The sequence below is a fragment of the Microcaecilia unicolor genome, chromosome 7, assembly GCF_901765095.1.
Source record: "Microcaecilia unicolor chromosome 7, aMicUni1.1, whole genome shotgun sequence".
NCBI lineage: Eukaryota > Metazoa > Chordata > Amphibia > Gymnophiona > Siphonopidae > Microcaecilia > Microcaecilia unicolor.
The window spans coordinates 194,591,849-194,614,661 of record NC_044037.1 but is presented as its reverse complement, the minus strand read 5'-3'; the positions used below and the strand labels follow the sequence as shown (position 1 = coordinate 194,614,661).

Genomic DNA, 22,813 nt, shown 5'->3' with positions numbered 1-22,813 from the left:
GACCTCCCTGGTGCTGCAGCAGGGCGCTGAGAGGGGGAGCAGGAGCAAACCCCCCCTCCTCGCGGCAGCTTCTTCAACTTGGCTTCCACATTCTCTTGTGCCTCAAGAGGTCACAGCAGCCATGTTGAAGAAGCTGCCACTGGTCACAGCAGTGAATATCAGCCGGGCCCGCATAAGCTCTTGGAAGCCAGCCTGCCCTCATTTAGCACCTGATATTCAGTGCCGGTGTTAAATGAGCAGTGTAAAAGTGCAGCACCCAGAGTCCAAAAATTGTGCATCAAGATGCGTTGATTCTGTACCTCCTCTTCCCTGTATACTACATATAATTGGCCTCTGTTAGAGACAGAATGTTAGGCTTGGTGGAGCATGGATTTGAACCAGAATGGTACATCTTTTGTTTTTATGACCTTGAGTGAGCCACTCAGCCTTGCTATGCTCAGTCTGATTCAGGAACAGTAAATAACTTGTGAAGGGCTGTATATAGCAGTAGCACTGTGAACATAGTGAATATTAAACCTCCATGCTTTGTATTTTTTGGTGCAGATTTGCAGAATTTGTTCTAGGATCACACCACCTGTCTGAAAAAGAGATGAATGATTATGATGAACAGTATGGCCCTGGAGGGCTTTTTTTAGAGGAGCAGCTATTCAGTAGGAGGGAGCCAGAGCAGGATCAACGGGTTGATTCTGTCCAAGACCAGCAGGAACCTGAAGAACGCGCACAGAATGACATGTCTCAGGGGAATGATATAGAATTATTCAGTGCAACCAATATTGTACCGTGCTGAACAGAAGCATCTCTGAATCTCAGAGCAAGGCTGTCTGGGATAAGTTGAAGTGTCCCACCAGTTCCTGCAGCCTATCTTGCACTAGGCGATGTCAGATTACATTCTTAAAATGGACACTTACTTGCGGGTCAGTAATCAGCCTGTAGCGGTCAGTGTTTCTTTTAAACGCTGGATGCTGTGGCCTTTTTATACCTACTTATTCAGCACCAAGCCATACCCAGATACTGGTGCTGAATGCCCATGTATAACGCAGCTGCTGGCCCTTACCTGTTACTAGCAATAGTCAGATGGGTATCCCAATTACTACATGGATAAAGTTAAGTGACTGGATATTGCAACTAACTAGGTAACTCCTGACTCCATCAAGACTCCACACCATCACTGCCTGGATAGTTTCAAGGTGGCCTGGCAGGATTTTTAGCAGCGCTACCTGGGTAAGTGCCTCTGAAAATATAGATATGACCCAGTGAGTGACACTCAGGTAGGATCTGCTCATACCTTGTTAATTGAAGGCCCGATATTCAGCAGGACTTAACAAAGTTTCAGCTCAGGGCACATTATCCAGAGTCTTTGGTTATACATATTTATGTTAGCAGATATTGCAGTACAAATATTTTTAAAGCTGAGGAATTATATTTTTATCCATTCTTAAAACTTGAAAATGAGATTTACAGGTGTAATGAAGAGGTCCTGAGCCATTACCATGATTACCTGAATTTCAGTCCCACAATTCCTTTGTGAGGCATCTTCTGAGGCTGTCATCATTCCACGAGGGACTGAAAGAAGTGGTTTGTTTAAGTTAGTGCAGAGGATTATTAATGGAAGGGACCTGGCGGTCCAGCTTCTTGATGCTTTTCTACATCATTTTCAGCAGAAAAAAAACATTGCTGGGAGATAACCTGCTTTATATCTTGTGAAATAACGAGAGGAATTCTATAATGATCCACCATTTAGGCAACAATAACACACATAAATGACCAGTATACTGTCATCTATCCATGTATGTGTGCACCTAGGCATTTCCAGCTGCATGCTATTCTAGAGCATGGCACCTAAGTGCGATGATACATAGTTTGATGGGATGTGCAGGTGGGTGGAGTGTAAATGATAGACTACTATAATTTATACATGTGTTTTACAATCAGGTTGCAAGGATTTAAGTAGCTCTATGGCTGGTGTAAGTGGTCATGCATAATTACCTATCCTTATTGGCACCGTTACACTAGTAAACTATAAAGAAAAATAGATGTCTTCCTTCTGCTAGAGAATAGGCTCCAACTAGACACCTAAATCTAGGTGCCCTTTATAAAATTGCTCTCAGTATGTGTTACTTTCTCTTTTTAATCATTTCCTAGTGAGAGACTGGCCTTTATAACATTATTTGGGCCATTTTCTTCCTGATCGTCCCCTTTCCAAGAAAAATATCCCCCCGACCCTCCCATAGGCCATTCCCTGGGCTTTGCTTGACAAATCCATGTATTCTAGGGGGTATGGGGCAGAAACAATCCATAGTCGCCCCTGCCAGCACTGGGTTCAAAATGGCACCAGTGACCCCTAATAGTAATTTTGTGGTACTACCACTAGGGGGTCAAGCTACCAATGGATCTGTGTTGGGGTGGTTATGATGTGGGGGGCATTGAGCAGAAGGGGGACCTTTAGCTTATATTGATTGGCCCCTTTAAGATTTGGCCCAGGACTATTCAGTTTACATAATAATGAAGTGCATTGCACACTGCTCACGACTGTGTATACCTTGGTAACTACTACTACTACTTGACATTTCTAAAGCGCTACTAGGGTTACACAGCGCTGTACAATTTAACATAGAAGGACAGTCCCTGCTCAAAGGAGTTTACAATCTAAAGGACAAATGTACAGTCAGTTACCTTGGTAACTAATTCTGGCGGGTCTTATGCATGCACTAACCACCCAGAATAGCACAAGGGGGGGGGGGGGGGGATTTTCAAATCTGTGCCTACCAAAGTTGCATAACCACATCTTTATTACAAATGAGAGTCTGTCTGGCACAGGAAATAGTATATATCTATTATTAAAGCAGTGAGACTCCTGTTCTGACGGGCACATCTGCAGACGCTGCTTTGTGAATCCAGGAATGTTTAGAGTTTATATAGCATAGACTTGATTCAGATGGACATCCCCTCTCATGGCTCACTCTGTACCTGTAGAGACAGACAGCCTGGCTACCTGCCCCGTGCCTAGGGATTTACAAGTGACATCCTTTGCATATGTATAGAAGACATGAAGGGGAAGAGTGACATAGATGCAGCTTGTAAACTCTTACACTCATATTTCCAAACTTTTATCTACTCATCATTATGTAATTCATTTTTGTTGTATTGTGAAAGCTGAAGAGCATGTATAATTACATTTCAGGTACTGTGAAAGGCAAGGAACATATGTAATTATATTTTAAGGTTTGAAGCTCCAATGTTTAATTTGATTTATTTTAAATATCTTACCTAGCAAGTAGTATATTAGATATGAAGGAAGACAAGGCCCCATTGTAAATTTGTGGTTGTGAACAGGGGTGTAGCCAGCCCTCCAATTTTGTGGGCACTCAGGTGTGGACTGGTGGGGGGCAATACATTTCTCCCTCCTCCCCTCCCGCTTAACATACTTTTGCTGGCGGGGAGGCAGAGGCTCAGCCAGCCAAATCAATACAGGTGCCTGAGCCACTCACCTCCTGGAGCTGCTTCCTTAATGCAAAAGCAGCATGCCTTCAGCTGAAGACGCCACCAACTTCTGCATTAAAGGAGCAGCATGAGCAGAAGGGGAATGATGGTACTGTATTTGGCTGGCATGGGTTTGGCATCCTCACCAGCAAAGGTAAAGGGATGCTGCCGTTCTGGAGGGTCTTGAGTCCCCAAAGCCCTCCTCCCCCATGGCTATGCCACAGGTTTTGACGTAAGATTGCTCTTGCTAAAAATCTTTCCCCCTTTCCAAGCATCTGATACACTTATATTCTGATAGTTGTTTTTAGTGCACCATGCCTTTGGCAGTTATGCATTCAGCATTGTTTGCTGTCTGTCACTGTGCTACTCATTCACAGCAATAAATGAACAGATGACATTAGCAAAGATACGCCCAGTACTCTTATGATGGACTTCTGTATTAGATGCTAGGATAAAGCTGCATAGTCATGAGCTGGAATGGCTGTCATGAAAATAAAAGGAACTTGATTTTATAGACTTGGAAACTAGATTTCAAGTTAATTTCTTTGGTTTAATTAGTTTAATTAGCTGCTGGCTGAAAAGTGATCATAACAATCTCCATCAAAAGCTCAAGCAAAGGTGGTGGTTGTTTTTTTTTTTTTTTATATAGGTTACTACTAAATTCATCAAGTCCCTGAGCTGTTTGACTTCACAGCTTGTAGTTTGCACTGTATTTAAGAACTTCTGTTCTTAGGAGTTTATAAATTGTAAATGCATTTATCTTCCACTTAATTAGGGGTATTCATTGAGGAGATAAAAGCAGTGTTTTATTGCACCACAAATACAATAACTGGATCCCTTTAACAGTAGAATTAAATACATGCAGTCAGTACAGAAAAAGCGCAAAATCTGAATGGAGGACACAAGATGAGGTCAGGGCAGAGGAAAGAAAGAGTACTTAAAGGAAGTGGTGTTTTTCTATTATTTGACTAATGAACACCTATTAATGTTTTCTTCATTAGGAGCATTTTATCTCTTAAACCCTAAAAGCAGAAGCTCTAGCTACATTCGTAATTGCTTTAAAAGAACCTCACATACAGCTCCATTGGATCTAGAGTGCTTTAGTATATGCACTTTAGATGTAAGATAAGAGTCAAATGCCAGTTCATCTTAAAGTCCAAACAAAAGAGAAGCAGCTAACAATCTCCCAGGCAAACCAAGGGGTCGGCATAATAATGAAACGAAACAAGAAAAGTATTTTTATTATGGAGTCAGCAGTCACTGTGAGATGGACTCTACACGGTCCATGTTTCAGTCTATGCCTTCTTCATGCACCCTATGGAGTTATTTGGACTTGGATGGCGCTATGTTTATGTTGGCTCTATATCAAGGTTTACTGCTGTTTGGTCTTAAGCCTGGACTCCTGAAGAAGGCATAGAACAAAATACAGACCACGTGGAGTCCACATTACAGTGACTAACTTCATTTTGATAGTGCCAGCACCATAATAAAGATTTTATCAGCTTTTCTTGACTCATCATTTGATTATTCCCACCCCTTGGTTTGCCAGTTCATCTTAAAGAACATTTCTTTCAAACAACCCAGTTGGTGGTGTGAGATGGCAGGAGATCCTTCCCACAGACCCATAAGATCTGAAGTTGAACAAGGCTTAATGCATCTTGCCATTGCTCTTTAATATCAACACCGCAGAACTCCCCCCCTATAACTAGCTGCATTAAGGATAGTCCCTTAAGGAAACCAAACCAGTCGACCAAAAATGGCTATAATAGGACATGTATCTAAACTTTGTCATATTCACTTTTATATTATTTTCAGTCTGTTAAAAATCAGAAACTAAATAATAATTATGCATTAATTTGTAGAAAGATAGTGTGTTTAACTTTGTACAATGTAAGAGGATGCAGCAGCTTCTGTTCACTTAGGAAATCCTTGAAACATAGAATTTGAGCAGGAGTGCCTAAACTTTTGCACACAACTCGAGGTGGTACCTAGCTTGCATGAAACTGTATACATACAGCAAAATCTGAAAACATGGGCTGCTATAGTATTTCAAGGAGGCACAGGTATTTGAAAACAGGCCAGGTGATAGACAAGAGTTGCTTTTTGACACCCCCATCTCTCTTTGGGCCAGATATGTCAGACTTTCATAGACTGACTGAAAAGAGTAGCAGAGGTGTATCCTGGTTAAAACTGTCATGTAATCAAAGTAGCAACCAAAAAGTATAAAGTCTTTTCACACAGGCTGGGAGAATTTAATGCAATGAATCAGCCACCCCTTTGGGACTATGGCTATCCCCCCCCCCCCCCCCCCCCAAAGAAAAAAATTCATGAAATTCATGAAATGTGACCTAACACTTCCATGCACTTCATGAGCTAGGATACTTGTTTGGCAGTCACTTTTGAATACTGAAGGGGAAGAAAAAACATTTATAGTTGTTTGTAATTAAAAAAAATTAAAGTGGGGAAAACAGATTCTGTTCCATACATTGGGATGGCTTCTGTGTTCCAGTCGCATCTTTACAATCTGAATTTAAAAAATGGTTTCATGTGTGTTTTATTTTCATAGTGGTACTATACAAAGGTACATTTTTTTTTCCAGAGAAACAGTTCAAATGTGTAAACATAGTAGACTAGCTTTTTACTGCTACAGCATCAAAATTCAGTTCCAATACACTGCAATTGTTTGTTGAAAATCAGCTGGAGGCATTGGGTTACAAGAGAAGTACGCAGCAAGGCCTCAAGCTACCCTACAGCCCCACCCCATCTCATTAAGCAACCAGAAATGCAGTAGTTTTAAAATGATTAATAAAACACTCTCCCCCTCAAATTGGCTTCAAACTAGCAATAAGCCCTGCCAGCCACTGAATTAGTGAGTTATGGGTTACAAGCTTCAAGCCAAGGTCACAGAGGTCATAAGCAAATATATAGTCAACAGCACCGAAGCCTTCTACTTAAGTTATTATCAACACTGCTGACCAACACCAAAGCAGGTAACAAGGACACCTTTCATGAAAGACGGTGTAGATTAGTCAGTATCAAAATGCCTGGCCTGCCCTTGACCCTACTCTTAAAAGCTCTGGGGCTGAGATAATGAATTTTTCTTTTTATCCATACTAAAGTCAGCAAATCATTGGAACCTTCACTAGCATAGCACATTGCAAAGAGAACTGATTAAGTACCTCCTAAGGGGTATTTTTCCTTCTGGCAGTGTGAATGCTCCTGTTTACAAAAGTCAGAATCTTCTCTAAACAAGTAGGTCAGCCTATCCTTAGGTGCCCTACTCATCACATGTAGTGTAAAAGTCAGACCATGTCTTCAGCAGAGGTGAAGGCAAATTGCACACCTTGAAAAACTTTTTTCCTGCACCTGTGCATCCAATCACTTGTTTACATCTGCATACAGGCAGTTCTAATCCCAAGCACAGATAATTAAACAGAGTCAAGATTGTGAAGGTCGCTTTAACTTGTTGCCAGAGTTTACAGTACTTTCAAATTCAAGTGTAACAATACAGAGTAAACATTAGCATTTCCAGATTAGAGTAGACAACCCATGATATTGACTTTTAAAGTCAAAATGCATCTAAAGCAGTTTAGAAGCAGCACAAATTGAGTTCTTTTTACAAACAGTAAAATAGATTCTCTTTGAGACTTCAGTTTGGTACCCTATGAACAGTAGTAATAAAAAGTAGTGTGCTGGAGCCAAATATATTACAGACACTGACATGTGGAGGCCACTAAATTCCCACAACAAACAAGACCACATTTTGTACAGGACAAAGCAAAGTAAGATTCCCCAGTCTTCCACACAGTGCCGGTGCAGAGAACATACAGCAGAAGGTTAAGAATAAATAATCAGTTCAAAGATAAATTATATAATACATGGGGTGAAAACTGACACACTGATGCCCTGATACCTGACGTGTATTGATAAAATGCTCACACTCTGTTAAGTATCTTTTCTCATTAAATCAAAGTCGGTCACTTCCTAATCACAACCCTGAAACTAAAATTTAAAATACATTCAGAAAATAACCCTCATAGAAAGCTTGTATTTATTTCATAGCATTTCTAGCTTGCCAGTCCAAACTAGCTTGATCCTTGCAGGATGCAAAAGTAAAATAAACAACAAATATAAAACCACAGTACTGGTGTTATCTCATGAGAATATCCTCTGGACTGCCCCTGTGAGGGGGGGGGGGGGGGGAACCTTCCTAGTTATGAAAGGAGTAGCAGAACAAGGAGTCTCCAAGCCAAAAAACAGAGGTTCTCTGATCCCACTGCCTAAGGACTCCCAACTCACAAGTGCTAGTCAACTGACTTGCTACAGAACGAGGAGTGTATGAGTTCAAGAAGGGGGGGGGGGGGGGAAATGAGGGAGTGGTTTCACTGGGATGGTTCCTTGGAGCTAGGAAACCACAAAATCAATTCAAAGCTTTAGGATCAACATTTCTTGAAGCACTTGAATAAAATTCTACAGAATGTATTATGATTTCTAGACCTGCAGTTTTAGATGTTATTAATAAGATGGAGTTTGAATTGAATCTGCAGTTTTCTGAGCCTCTGGAGCATAAGGTCACATTTGACTTATTTACAAATGTGTTCTGTTGCTGGATGCACCACACCATAAAGTCCAGCTCTTAGCACAAAAAGAGTACTGTAGCCCATTTCATCCAGGCCCAATATGGTAGCAATAAGGTACTTATTGAATAGGGCTAAGCAAAAAGTGCTTCCTGCAGGCCAGCATACTCAAGGTAGGATGCTACTACAGTCCAAGAGACTAGGTAAGGGAAAATGTCCTTTCTTCTGGAAAGCCTTCAGAGGAGTGAGCAGTAAAGTGCTGCCATATCCATCCTAGTCTTGAGAACCCAATGAAATAACAGCCAACGAGCTCCCCTGACCACAGGCCTCTGCAGCAGGTTCCAAAGGACTCTCTAGCACTGGCTTTTTAAAATGGTTGTGTCCTGAACTTTGCTTTGGGATCAAAGTAAAAAATCAAGTCCAAGAACAAACTACCCATTTGGCACTGGTGTATCTGCTTTTTTTTTTTTTCTTTTGTGAACAGCAGGAGTGTAGAGTAGAAGAACATAAAAGCTCCCTTCTGCTAGAAGCTCTTGAGGTGTGGGTTGCAAGTATAGCTTCTGCTTTATAAAGTTTCATAAATATGACCTGCACCTCCAACGCACCCGCCTTGACCTCAAGGAGAGGGACAGGGGAATACTGAAACCTAGGCTGAAAAGGAGGGTATGAGAGAAACAGAGAGGACAGGGAATCAAAATCTAACAACTGAAATCAGAATTTTTCTTCGGTTCGCTAGGAAATCTTCCTAGGTATGGACTTCACTGCTGAGGTATAAACATATTCATCTAAAATGACTTTTTGCTAAAGATCTATTAAAAGACAAGAATGACTGTGTAATGGCCACCTGGTGTATGCAGCTGTAGGGCAGCTTCAAGTAAAATATTTAACATTTTAGCTAATACCCATAAAACAGTTTCTGATAACCTAATCCTCTTGAGCAGATAAGGAAAACCTCTTACAACATTCTGTGTGCAATTACCCACCACAAGCTGTCTGTACAGAGGTTTTATCACAAACATTCTGATTCCTAATCTCAGACTGGCCTCACAAAAAAAAAAAAATAATAATAACTTTGGTTTTCACCTGAAAATGTGCAGTCTGACTAGCAAGCCGCAAAGGTTCATTCATGCCTAGGTTGGGTGCAGATTCCAGCCATGGCTTGCTTACCTTCCTAAAACGGGGGAAACACGGGGAAGCAAGAGGCAGTGCAAAGATTCAATAAAAGTTCCAAATTGGGCCAAGTTTGAACACCACATCATTCACTACAGCCTTCTAAACACTGAACGTTCTGGGAAAGCTGTAGGGAGCGCTGCTTGATTCCAGTTTTTATATGCTGCATAAAGCCATTACTTGAAAAGGCCCCTGCTTCCTAATGAGATTCCGAAACTCTCTGTACAGCAAAATTTTAAAACTGAGCCCTAAATATTTACTTGTAAAACCAAGCTAGACCATACCTTGGCTCATAGAGCCAAGCTTGACATAACAGCATTTCTTTAACCAGCACATATACTTCAGTCTCCTTTAACATTACATCATGAACAGTAGCTGACACACAAGAATAGGAATGGAGTCCTGGTCCTCAGTTCCTGTTGCTGCATTTCCTGAGAGGAGAGGGGCTCCTCACTGCACTGGCTTCTCCTACTGCCCTGTCTTAGCTGACAGAGTGCCATTCCTGTCCTGGGGCTGCTCAACTGACAAATCGGGACTTGCTGCAGGAGCTGGTGACACCACCGATGAATCTGTGCTTCGGAGATGCGGGGATGGCTGAGCTGGGCCAAGCGGAGAAGCAACAGAATTCTCACTTGTTTCCTTAAAACAACAAGGAACAGGGTGTAATTTCAGTGTACAGGTTTTTTTTCCTGTTTACAGCCAAGTATTAGTTTAGCACAGTCACTATGCAGTGTATGAGGCATAAGTCAACTTAGCAAGCAAGAAAGGCACCCATGTTTTCTTCTGAACGTTCTACATTCAGTACTATAGCCTATGTGCAGAAGCAGTGACTCCAAGCAGCAGCAGCCAACACTGCTAGGAACTAAAAAATACACCAACTCCTCTTCTACAGCAAAAAATCCACATGCAGGGTACAATATTTCGATGACCTCCTCAGAAAGACATACAATATCCAAGAACCAACAAAAGGATTAGGCTTACCTCACTTCCTTTTTCCCAACTGCAATTCCACAAGCAGCATGCAGGGAAGCAAAAGTGTTGTAGTTTTTTACTGCAGTATAAGTACTTCAAGTAGATATGCACAGGTCAGTTATAGTTTAAGTTTGTGATCACTTGTGTGCACATTGCAAAACAGTAATGGGCTACCATTCATGGTTCACTGCCGGGGGATCAGGGTTCAATGCCTGAGCCTGGTTTCTTTTCCTTGAGCCAACTGGGGCTGAGGTTGCCCTAGAGCAGGGGGTGCACAACCTCTATCCTCAAGGGCAGCAACCCAGCCAGGTGTTTAAGGTTTTCCCATTGAATATGCATGAGAGCTATATGCATACAATGGAGACAGCGCATGCCAACAGATCTCTTGCATATTCATTGTGGAAATCCTGAAAATCCGACTGGGTTGCAGCCCACAAGGATCGAGGTTGCCCACCCCTACTCTAGAAGAAGCGCTCACAGCCCCCCCAAAAGAAGAGGGCCCCTGCTAATGCCCAACACTGACCCCCTACTGACACACATTGGTTGGTTCAAATTGTGTTTTCTGTACAAAACCTTATATAGCTTGGTTCCATCTTATTTTTCATGGGCATTTTAAGCTAACAATAAATAGTACAGATACTAGGAAGGGGCATGATCATTTTTTTTTCTTTTCCCTCCCCTATGTATAAAAAGGCTGAAATTGTTTGAATATTTGCTATCTTTTCAAGAAGGTTTGCAAAAGAAATTTCAACTATAATTAGATCATCTGGCTCCTACACAGAATTTTGTCACAATATTAAAACATTTCTATTCTCAGATTCCAATTTTAATGGATTCAGCAAGCGTCATCTCAAATGGAAGAAATTGGACTTATACCTATCTTCATAACTATATACTTAAGTCTGAATGATCTATTCAAAAATCCTATTTATAAGCATAACTCATGTGAATGTAATGTTCCTAGTTCTTTACTGTTTTAGTTTTCAAATGTTTTGTTCTTATATAAGAAACTTACAATAAACACATTTGAAAAAAAAATTCTATTTAGGAAATATATATTCAGTATAGTGTGAATTAGATGGCTGAAGATTAGGATATATTTTTTATTTTGTAATCTGTTATTATTATTAAGTGAATAGTGTAGCAGGAAAGGTTTTAAAATTTATTATTATTGTAATTCCTGGGGATTGACCAGAAGCTTGCTTAGTAAACCGCTCTGAACTGGAAGGCTAGTGTGGGTTATACATTTTGCTATTATTATTATTATTATATTTGTCAGCTCTCCTTTAGCAGTTTTTGACCCAAACTGGCCCCATTTTAAAAAATAGCAAACATGACTGGTTTAAAAGAAGGTGGTACATAAATACAATATAACACAACACAATAACACTACTGTGTTGAATTCTGGTCATCATATCTCAAAAAAGATATAACAAAATTAGAACATAGTAACATAGTAGATGACGGCAGATAAAGACCTGTATGGCCCATCCAGTCTGCCCAAGATAAACTCATAGTATAAGGTATGATATGTTTACTTGGTCTTGATTTGTCCTTCCCATTTTCAGGGCACAGATCGTAGAAGTCTGCACGCCACTGGCCTTGCTCACCAGTTACAGAAGCTGAATTTGTCCAGCCACAATCAGGGCACAGACCATAGAAGACTGCCCAGCACTAGCTTTGCTTCTCAATTACTGGTGTTGCATTCTAATCACCACTAAAGCTTGTTTGGTTCCGTGCCTTCTACACAAGATTGCTTTGTGTTTATTCCATGCTTTTTTGAATTCCATTCCTGTTGAAGGGAGAGTGAAGGGGAAGTGAAAGGGGAAAGTGAGGGGAGGGGGGAGTAAAGAGGATGTAAGAGTGGGAGAGTGTGATATGGGGGAAAGAGATCAGGGGAGAGGGAAGAGAGCAGTGGGGGAGTAAGAGTAGGGGAGGTGAGAGCAAGGGAGGTAAGAGTAGGGGGAAGAGGGGAAGTGAGAAAGGGAAGTAAGAGTGTGGGGGGGGGGGGGGGAGTGAGAAGGGAAGTAAGAGAAGGGAAAGTGAGAGTGCTTCTTTGGCTACTTGCTTTCATGCTCTTGAATTCCCCCAGTATTTTGTAAGTCACACACATGTGAATCCCACCTGTGTTTTGTGAATCCCACCTGGGCATTCATTCATGTGCTTCTAGTGCATATATATATATACTATATACACCAACCATAGTACAGAATGTTATTATCAAACTCAGCTACTTAGCTTGTTGCAGCACAAACCAGGGCCTCCCAACGGTCCCGTTTCACCAACTTAGGCTTCATCAGGGGAAGAGCGCCCCGCAACACCAAACTATGGCTAAATCCCAGCTAGCCGTCAATGCAGCAAAAAATATGTACGCCCTGCACTAGAAGCACATGAATGAATGCCCAGGAAGGAGGTCGGTAGAGGATCAGTGATTATATAGTGGTGATAATTATCTATGCAATCTTATTGATTAAAGATATCACTGGTCTGAGGTCCTCTCCCTCTCCATTTCTAATTCACTATCTTACAATTTATACCAATTACCCACTGTCTTTTGGACTTAGTGTTTATCTATTATGTATAAAATATTGTTATTAAGAATTTGCAATGGTATAGCCAACTAAAAGAATTAACAGCAAAAATCATTTTTTAACACAATATGTAACCCACCCTCCTCCCACCATTTACTGACAACATAAAACAGAGAAATCCTGAGAGTGGAGGTCTTGTTTCTTATAAATAATTCAAGCAGCTGCTAAAAATGCATCTGTTTGTGAAAGCCTTTTTTGCAACAAGACAACTAATCTGACTGACCTTTCTCTCTCTTTATCTGTGTTTTTTTTTTCTTGATTAGGACCAGCCTAGTGATCATGTTTTAGCTTAAAATGCTTAGCGACTGTTACGTGTTCAAGATTATGTATGGGAATATTGTTACCCACCTTAGATAAAGGCAGGATATAAATGTAAATAAATAATAATAAATAACTTCCCCTCTCATAACAAGGCAATCCCCATTCCCAAATGTCCACTTAGAATTCCCCCCCCCCCCCCAAAAAAAAAAAAAAATCCACAGCATAATCTTAAGATGTACCATAAATTCCAATTAAACTACTGTTAGTATAACAGCAACCATGTCCCTCTTACAGTCTGTTTAATAGTAAGCTTCTGGCACTCTAAGGGAAAGCCGATGATATGGCTCCCATACCAGCAGGAACCGTTTTATCCATTTGTAAGTAGAGGGGCCTCAGTCACCTCCCACTCCACCTATCTATGAATCTGGGATCTCCAGTGTCAAAAAGAGGGAGGTTCAGTAGATGTCCAAGTTTGTAAGATATATTTCCTTCTCAGCAGGCTCAGTTTCTGAGCCAAAATATTCTGCCCTTTTCCCTCGATGTTCAGTTTGCCAGGAATATCTAGCACTAGTGCTTCTGGAGAAACACTGACTTGTTGTCCCATCATCTGGGACATATATGCCTCTGCCTTTCTCCAAAAACCTTGGACAGTCAAACAGCTCCACAGGGAGTGGTAGAAAACTGTTCTTTGTCATCACCCTGCTTTGTAGAGTTAGGTTTCTATAAAATAGGCCCTATGCAATATCCAAAAGTAACACTCTTGTAAAATCTGCACTCTGAATCCATTGTGGTATGTCCGTGACACTAGCCAAGCCCCTTAAAAAAAATTATTCCATACAAGGGCTGCCACACAGTGCCCTACCCACCAAAAAATGCGACGATCTTATCAACTATCGGCTGATTGCTGCTATCCCGCTCTTCGTGAAATTAATGAAGAGCATGGTGAATAAGTAGCTCAATGAGTACCTGGACAAGTTCAATATTTTGCATGATTCGCAGTCGGGATTCCATCCACTTCATAGCACTAAGTCCGTGCTCGCCACACTCCTGACCAACTTTAAGCGGGAAATAGCAGTCGGGAAGAGCATTCTGCTATTGCAATTTGACATGTCCAGTGCTTTTGACATGGTGAACCATCGCATCTTACTACAGTTAAACATAGTAAACACAGTAGATGACGGCAGAAAAAGACCGGCACGGTCCATCCAGTCTGCCCAAGAAGATAAATTCATATGTGCTACTTTTTTATTTGTACTGTCCTCTTCAGTGCACAGACTGTATAAGTCTGGTCAGCCCTATCCCCGCCTCCCAACCACCAGCTCTGGCACAGACCCTATACGTCTGCCCAGCACTATCCCCACCTCCCAACTACCAGTCCCGCCTCCCACCACCAGCTCTGGCACAGACCGTATAAGTCTGCCCAGCACTATCCCTGCCTCCCACCACCGGCTCTGGCACAGACCGTATAAGTCTGCCCAGCACTATCCCCGCCGCCCAACCACCAGCCCCGGCACAGACCGTATAAGTCTGCCCAGCACTAGTACTTTGGCGCCAGTGGAAACGTATTAGCATGGTTGAAAGGTACAGAGAAGGACGACGAAAATTATAAAGGGGATGGGACAACTTCCCTATGAGGAAAGACTAAAGCGGCTAGGGCTCTTCAGCTTGGAGAAGTGATGGCTGAGGGGAGGTCTATAATATACCAAGTGGCGTGGAGTGGACAGACATGAATCACTTACTCTTTCCAAAAATACTAGGAGGCACAGAATGAAGCTACTAAGTAGTCAATTTAAAACAAACTTTAGAGAAAATATTTCTTCACTCAACATGTAATTAAACTCTGGAATTTGCTGCCAGAGAATGTGGGAAAAGCAGGTAGCTTAGCAGGGTTTAAAAAATGTTTAGGTAATTTCCTAAAAGTCCATAAGCCATTATTAAGATGGACTTGGGAAAATCCAGTGCTTATTTTTAGAATAAGCAGCATAAAATCTGTTTTACTGTTTTGGGATGGACTTGATGGACCTTCGGTTTGTCCCTGTATGGCAACACTTATAAGCAAAGAGTGAGGCCTCCCACAGGACAGTCAAGTTCAAAATAAATCCAGCACAGTACAGTGAAACCTCGGTTTTCGTCGGTTTCGGTTATCATCGATTTTTTTTGCGAAAATTTCATCTCGGTTTTCGTTGATCGCCTCGGATTTCGTCGTCGTGACCATGCAGCTAATCTTGCATTCTCACGTGTCGTTCTTCTGGGGCGTTTCCGGTTGTGGGATCACACTGCTGCTGTTTTCGGACCCAAATTTCGTCGTTTTGCCGCACTACTGCTGCTGCTGGTTGAGTGCCTGTATCAAAGTCCCTGCAGGTATTAGGACCCAAATTTCGTCGTTTTGCCACACTACTGCTGCTGCTGGTTAAGTGCCTGTATCAAAGTCCCTGCAGGTACATAAGGACCCAAATTTCGTCGTTTTGCCACACTACTGCTGCTGCTGGTTGAGTGCCTGTATCGAAGTCCCTGCAGGTATTAGGACCCAAATTTTGTCGTTTTGCCACACTACTGCTGCTGCTGGTTAAGTGCCTGTATCAAACCCTGCAGGTACATAAGGACCCAAATTTCGTCGTTTTGCCACAATACTGCTGCTACTGATTGAGTGCCTGTATCAAAGTCCCTGCAGGTATTAGGACCCAAATTTTGTCGTTTTGCCACACTACTGCTGCTGCTGGTTGAGTGCCTGCATCAAAGTCCCTGCAGGTACATAAGGACCCAAATTTCGTTGTTTTGCCACACTACTACTACAGCTGGTTGAGTGGCTGTATCAAAGTATTTAGCAGAAACAATGTGATCAAAATCTGGTGTTTGGACCCAAATTTCGTCGTTTTGCCACACTACTGTTGCTGCTGGTTGACTGCCTGTATCAAAGTCCCTGCTCTCATCATGGGACCCAAAAAAGTTCCTATGGGCAGCAGTCCTTCAAAGAAGAAGGACAGGAACACGATTGAGTTGAAGGAAATCATTGAAAAATACGAGAGTGGCATTAAGATTGCTGAAATTGCCCGCAAGTACGGGAAGTCACCATCCACGATAAGTTCAATCGTTGCAAAAAAGGAAGCAATAAAGGAGGCAAAAGTAGCAAAAGGTGTGAATGCGATAACAAAACAGAGATCACAAACAATTGAAGATGTGGAACAGTTATTATTAATTGGGATCAATCAAAAACAGTTAGATGGCGATTCTGTTTCTGAGGCCATCATATGTGAAAAGGCCAGACTGCTGTATGCCGATCTCATACAGAAAATGCCCGGGACGAGTGCTACTTCACTAAGTGATTTTAAGACCAGCAGAGGCTGGTTCGAAAAATCCAAGAGGAGCACTGGCATACACAGTGTTACTAGGCACGGAGAAGCTACGAGTTCAGACAAGGCTGGTGCTGAAAAATCTGTGTCTGAATTCAAAGATTACAAGAGGCTGAAGGATTCATCTCCCAACAAGTCTTCAACTGTAATGAAACTGGCCTGTTTTGGAAGAAAATGCCAAAGAGAATGTTCATTACACAGGAGGAAACGGCACTGCCAGGACATAAGCCTATGAAAGATAGGCTTACTCTTCTGTTGTGTGGTAATGCTAGTGGTGATTGTAAAGTGAAGCCCTTACTGGTGTACCATTCAGAAACTCCTAGAGTATTTAGCAGAAACAATGTGATCAAAAGTAAACTGTGTGTGATGTGGAGAGCAAACAAGAAAGTATGGGTCACGAGGGCAATTTTCATTGAGTGGATGAATGAAGTGTTTGGCCCGAGTGTGAAAAAATACCTCCAGGAAAATCATTTGCCCCTTAAGTGCCTCCTGTTAATGGACAATGCTCCTGCACATCCTCCAGGTTTGGAAGATGAACTGTTGGAGCAGTTCAGTTTTATCACTCTGAAGTTCTTGCCCCCTAATACCACACCCACTCATCCAGCCCATGGACCAGAATGTCATTTCCAATTTCAAGAAACTGTACACAAAAGCATTGTTTCAAAGGTGCTTTGAGGTGACATCAGATACAGAATTGTCCTTAAAAGAGTTCTGGAAAAACCATTTCAACATTCTCAACTGCATCAGCCTCATAGATAAGGCTTGGCAGGGAGTGACATCCAGGACGATAAACTGTGGATGGAAGAAATTATGGCCAGGATGTGTGCATGAGAGAGATTTAGAAGGGTTAGATCCTTCACCTGATGACCCTACACATGTTGTGCAGTCAATTGTTCATTTAGGTAATTCCATGGGTTTGGAGGTGAGTGGTGAGGATGTGGAAGAGTTGGTGGATGACCACAGAGAAGAACTCACCACTGAAGAGCTGCAAGACCTTCAACTAGAAGTGCAACAGACGGCAGATGAAGAAGTTGCTTCGGATAATGAGGAAGAAACAGTAGAGAATGTGCCTTCTTCAGAGAATAAGGACATCCTCTCCATGTGGAGTAAAGTACAGGTGTTTGTGGAGAAAAATCACCCAGACAAAGCTGTTGCAAGCCGTGTCTGCAACTTGTTCAATGATAATGTGTTGCCCCATTTTAAGCAAATCTTAAAGAGGCGACAGAAACAAACCTCTTTGGACACGTTTCTTGTGCGGCATGGGTCCACAGACTCTGAAGCTGGTCCTAGTGGCAAAAGAACAAGAAGGGAAGTGACCCCCCCCCCCCCCAGAAGCTGGTCCTAGTGACAAAAGAACAAGAAGGGAAGTGACCCCCCCCCCCAGAAGCTGGTCCTAGTGGCAAAAGAACAAGAAGGGAAGTGGCCCCCCCCAGATAGTGTCCTTATGGAGGGGGATCCCCCTTCCAAACAATAATCTCTGCTCCTCCCTCTCCATCTTCCATACACTAAGAAGAGTCTTCAGAAAGGTAAATGCCATGTTAAATGTTCATTTATTCTATACACTAGTCTTTTTTATTTATTTAAAAGAAAATTGCTTGTTGCCTCGGTTTTCATCGATAAGTTTTCGGACGAATTATCGACGAAAACCGAGGTTTCACTGTACCTGAACCAAGGTAATACTGCATAAAAGTTAAAAAAATGTTTAAGAAAAGAAAGGTTCAGTTTGATCACCTCCTTGCACCTCTAGCTCAGTCAGAACCAGGGCTGGAATCCTGGTCCTATGAGATTTTTCACTTACAATTTATCCAGGAATTTTACCTGTATTTTATACCCTTCCTCCCTCAACTCACCTTGTCTGCTCAATACAGTGACAATTCTCAGCTAAGGAACATGAACCACAGCTCCTTCGAGAACCCGGCAATCGCTGGCCCTGAATCCACCAATAGGTGTCATCCTTAATCATTGATCATGTCTCCCTCCCTCCACCCAAGTCCCTTCAACTTTCACATGGCAGTGTACAGCACTGTCGATGGGCCATGAGGCTGGCCTGGCTTTCAGTATTATTGATGCCTCTTAGGACCAGGTCCAGTGGCCATATTAGTGACCCCTATGAGAGAGATCTAGGTTTGGACCCTGGACCCTATGGGAACAGAGAAGCAGCCACATTCATAACCCCTTAGGAAAAGGCAGAGCAGCAAGTCCCAGCCATCACGCAGTGACAACATCCAGCAGGGGCTAATATTATCAGGCTCTGCAGGGAGAATAGTTGCAATGGTTAACAGCTAGGAGCACTTATAAAATAAGGGGAAAAAATCATAGGATAATTGCAAATGGTACTGTAAGGCAAAGGAGGCTGATTCCAATGTGTTGTCGGGTCTGAAAAGAGAACATGTTAGTACCTTTAGAAAAGCCTTAGCTTTACTCAAGTCAGCCCATGGACCTTTTTTGGAGTTGCTGATTCAACAGAAGTTTTTGAAAGTGTTTTATTTATACACTATAAGATGCTTATAACATAAGAAAAAACACCAGGAAACATCGCCAGAGTAGGATTTATCAAGCGTAGCTCCCAGGCCAATGCTAGTGCAGTTTTGCCTCCCCATGTTTCCTTTTGGAGATACTATAATATCTTCAATGAGACTTGGAAGGACATTTACTAGCAGCTAGCATGCATTAATGGCATTAGTGTGTGCTATCTGCCACATGGCCCACAGGAATAAAATAGGTCCTGTGGTAGATAGCATATGCTAACTGGTCATAAACAACCCCCATCAACGAAAATTTCACACTCATACATTCCTCACACAAACTCCTGCATAAAGAAGGTCCTTATAGCAACAAAATCAATTCAAGTTCTACAACATCTGACCAAGACAGCAGGTTGAAAGCATTTATTTAGCTTGGAAAAGAGAACAGTAAAGGTGGCCTGAGAGTCTTCAAAAGAGGGTTTTATGGGGGATGTGATCAGTTGCTACCCATTCTCCACCAGGAATACAAGTAGTATCCTTAATTTACAGCACTGAAACAAGTTACCTAGGAAGTTGGTGAAATCTGTTAGCAATTTTAAGGGGAAGTTATGCAAAAGGCTTAGTTATTGTGGGATACCACCTGTAAGCAGTGGGATGGACTAAATTCTCTCTTCAGGTCCCTTTCAGTCTTTTCTATAGTTTTATAGTGTGTAATCCTAAATCAATCCTAACATGAATCCTCTGTTCTGATGTTACTTCCCAATGTCCTTCATACTTCTCTGTCACTACCTTCAAATATTTCTTTCCAGAACAGCAGATCCCAGGAAGAAGAGAGACACATTAACATCTAGGCAAAACTTAAAAAACAGAAGATCTAGTTGGCACAATGAGGATGGAAAAATGCCAGCCTGTTCTAAAGAGAGAAACTATCAATGCAGCTTTGTCAAGGCAAAGAGAGCAGTGGTCCAGATACAGCAGCACTGTCATGGTGCCTTAGGACTCTGTGAACCAACACCAAGTGGAGAAGCAACTACTGTCACAGCAGTGTGGGCAGTTTCCTGCCACTGAGAAAACAAACAGAAGAGAAGCGGGCAGAATAGAGGAGCTGGGTAGCTTATGAGCCCTAGTAGCCCTACTTTGCCTGGTACATACCTGCAAGGGCTGATTCTCAAACAGTTGGCTGCTCCTGGAAAGCCGCAGCATTTCCTTAATCTGAAAGAAGGTGAATGCCAGTGTGACCCAGGGTGAGGAGCTGACCCCCCAGGCTGGCTTGTTCACGTCTTCCTGCTCCTCTTGGTGTCTCGTTTTCTTTGGAGGAAGTCTGGGTTCACTCCGAGGCAGGATATTATCGGATTGCTGTTGTACAAGGTCAATAGTTGCTATAGGAACGGGACTGGATGGAACAGGGATCCTCTCAGCCAACATTGTCGTCTCTGCTGGTTGAAAAAAATGCATCTCATAGGCAAATGAGAAAAATAAACTCTTGCCTGTATCATAAATACTAAGCCTGCAAACTCATTCAGTACATTATACCTACATGCTACCAATTCACAAAGAAATGCCACATACACGTCATCTCAATCTCCCCATCTATCAGATGCATTTAATCATAAACCATATATTTAAAGCTGATGCACATGTTCTAAAAGTAATGCACTTTGCACTTATCCTAAGTAAGGAAAAAGCCCTTTTGGGAACTGCTTAAGCAAAAAGGTTATATTCAGTAACTTTCTGTGCTGGTTTCAACATAGTAAGGGAAATAGTGCAGAAAGAGATGTTATTTCTTTAGCTCAGAGCAGAAAGTACATTTTTATCAGGAAACCTCAGAGTCAGAGCATCTTTTCATGTCTGATGGTACACTACAGCTGTTTTCAACATTCCCAAGACCTCCAGCATCATTAGATGATAGCTAATAATTGCTCTGTGCTCTCAGTGTATTGTTTGGATCTCAGATCTATGTAATACCTTATAGGAATCAAGTACACCTCATTTGCTTAGGGAAACAAAATGGCTGATGCCAAGTGAATGATTGTTCCCATTTCCTTGACAGGATGAATATTTTTGTACAAAATGATCATTTTTCCCCAGACTGTGCCATTAATTAATTACCTGGAAAGATAGTTTATTGATGCACAAGTTATTGAACAGAGGTGTATGGCAAGGGAAAAAGTGCAAACTCAGCTTCAAGCTCTTACGTACCCCATGAGGGATGTTGGTTGGCACTCATAGACTTGGACCTATACAACAAGGGATGCCAAATGCAACATTTGGGAGACTGGCTGAGAATACCTCTATTCATAGACCAAATGATTGGGAGAAATGTTTTGTAAAACCCCTGGATCAAGCCTTTGTCCTACACCTACATTCTAAGACCCCCCCCCCCCCCCCTGTTATCTAAGGTAATTAGAAACAGAGTTAATAATTAAACCTCTTTGACAAGCTGTGAAGAAACAGTGTTTTAAGCCTGTAAAATATCTACTATAATAATTTGCACCTCCAACGTTCTGAAGCTGAGTCCGTGGCAGACTTCAGTGAAGGGTTCGTAAGTCTGTCACCATCTCTCTCTGTCCCGCCCTCGCGTCAAAACGTGATGACGTCGAGGGCGGAACAGTGAGAGGGAAGGGCACACTGCAGAGTTGCCAGGCAAAGGAATGCGACGTCACACGCATGAGAGTGTCTATGTTCTCTAGGACTTTTGAAAGGAAGCATAGATTAGAAACGGTGCTAATGAGCAAGAACTTGGGGGTCCAGAGATGGTTTCTTGAGAATAGGACGGACTAGAGCTGATTTCCATAAAAGTGGGACTTGACCAGACGAAAGACTATTGTTGATAAGGAGGAAAATTTTAAGTAATAAATTAACCTCATTAGTTTTTAGCCATGGGGAGGGAAAATGATTAAGCAAGCAGTATGTTTTTCATACCAGAAATGGTTTTGGAAAGCAAGATCAAAGACTGAGGATCAAATGAAGACTAGGAGGCATAGGAGTCAACTTTTCAAAATTATTGGGGGTGCTAAGCCCAATGAAAATAACCCCTTCCTGGACACATACAAGGAATTTTCTCAATGTTGGGGGTGCTCAAGCAACCATAGCACCCATAGAGCTGGCTCCTATGTTAGGAGGATGAGCCAGCAGGTAGAGAGGAGTTTTTATGGGGGAAAAGAGAAAATAGTGAGTCAGGGAGCCTGACACCTAAAGAAGCAAGGATGTAACTAGAAATAGGGGGTGGTAAAGAGTTGCGGAGATCTGAGGTTTTTGATGCAAAAAATTGGGATAGCATTTCTGCTGTAGGGGTTAAACTATTTCTAGAATTAGGGTCAGGTGATGTTAAGGAGTGGAAGATAGAATAAAGCTCTTTAGATGGGTTGGGGACAGTATTAAAGCGACTGGAAAAGAATTGGGACTTTATCATTTTCATCTCAGAAAAGCAGTCTCTAAGTTTGAATTTGAGGGACTAAGTCAGTCTCTGTTTTAGACCTTTTCCAAATCCGTTCAGCTTTTGAAGTTGACATTTTTAAGAATCGCAAACCACTGTGGAACCACGGTTTTTTCTGATGTGAAGATATACAATTAACTGGTTTCAGAGGGGCTAAGGAGTGAAACGCACCAGAAAGGACCGAGTGTAAGCATTTTGTCTGGTCTTCTAAAGGTAAGTCCAGGAAATCTGAGGGAAAGAGATGGAGATAGAGTACAGGGATCGATTCTTGAGAGTTTTCTAATCCATTTCTGGGCTGGTAGGGCAGAACTTAAAAGTTCCTAAACCTGGTCCTGGAAGCATCCCAACCAGTCAAGTTTTCAGTAGCGCCATTTTGTTATCCACCGACTGGGCAAACGCCTCTGACGGTACTATGTAAGCCACATTGAGCCTACAAATAGGTGGGAAAATGTGGGGTTCAAATGCAACAAATAAATAAATAAATAAATATTCATGAGAGAGATCTGCATGC

General features: G+C 42.0%; 2 protein-coding genes across 4 annotated transcripts in view; one reads left to right on the top strand and one right to left on the bottom strand.

Annotated features, from left to right (window-relative positions):
- NEMP2 (nuclear envelope integral membrane protein 2) overlaps positions 1–5,783 on the top strand; it is a 63,603-nt gene extending 57,820 nt beyond the window's left edge. The window contains 1 exon segment of the mRNA XM_030210706.1: positions 544–5,783. Coding sequence (XP_030066566.1) covers positions 544–787 — 244 coding nt within the window. The 3' untranslated portion in view covers positions 788–5,783.
- MFSD6 (major facilitator superfamily domain containing 6) overlaps positions 4,120–22,813 on the bottom strand; it is a 105,281-nt gene continuing 86,587 nt past the window's right edge. For 2 of the 3 annotated variants that reach the window (XM_030210702.1, XM_030210703.1), the window contains 2 exons: positions 20,019–20,302; positions 4,120–9,866 (listed from right to left, as the gene is read on the bottom strand). In XM_030210702.1, coding sequence (XP_030066562.1) covers positions 9,696–9,866; positions 20,019–20,302 — 455 coding nt within the window. In that variant the 3' untranslated portion in view covers positions 4,120–9,695. The remainder of the gene's footprint in view (positions 9,867–20,018; positions 20,303–22,813) is intronic. The other variant, XM_030210704.1, reaches the window with a different exon arrangement.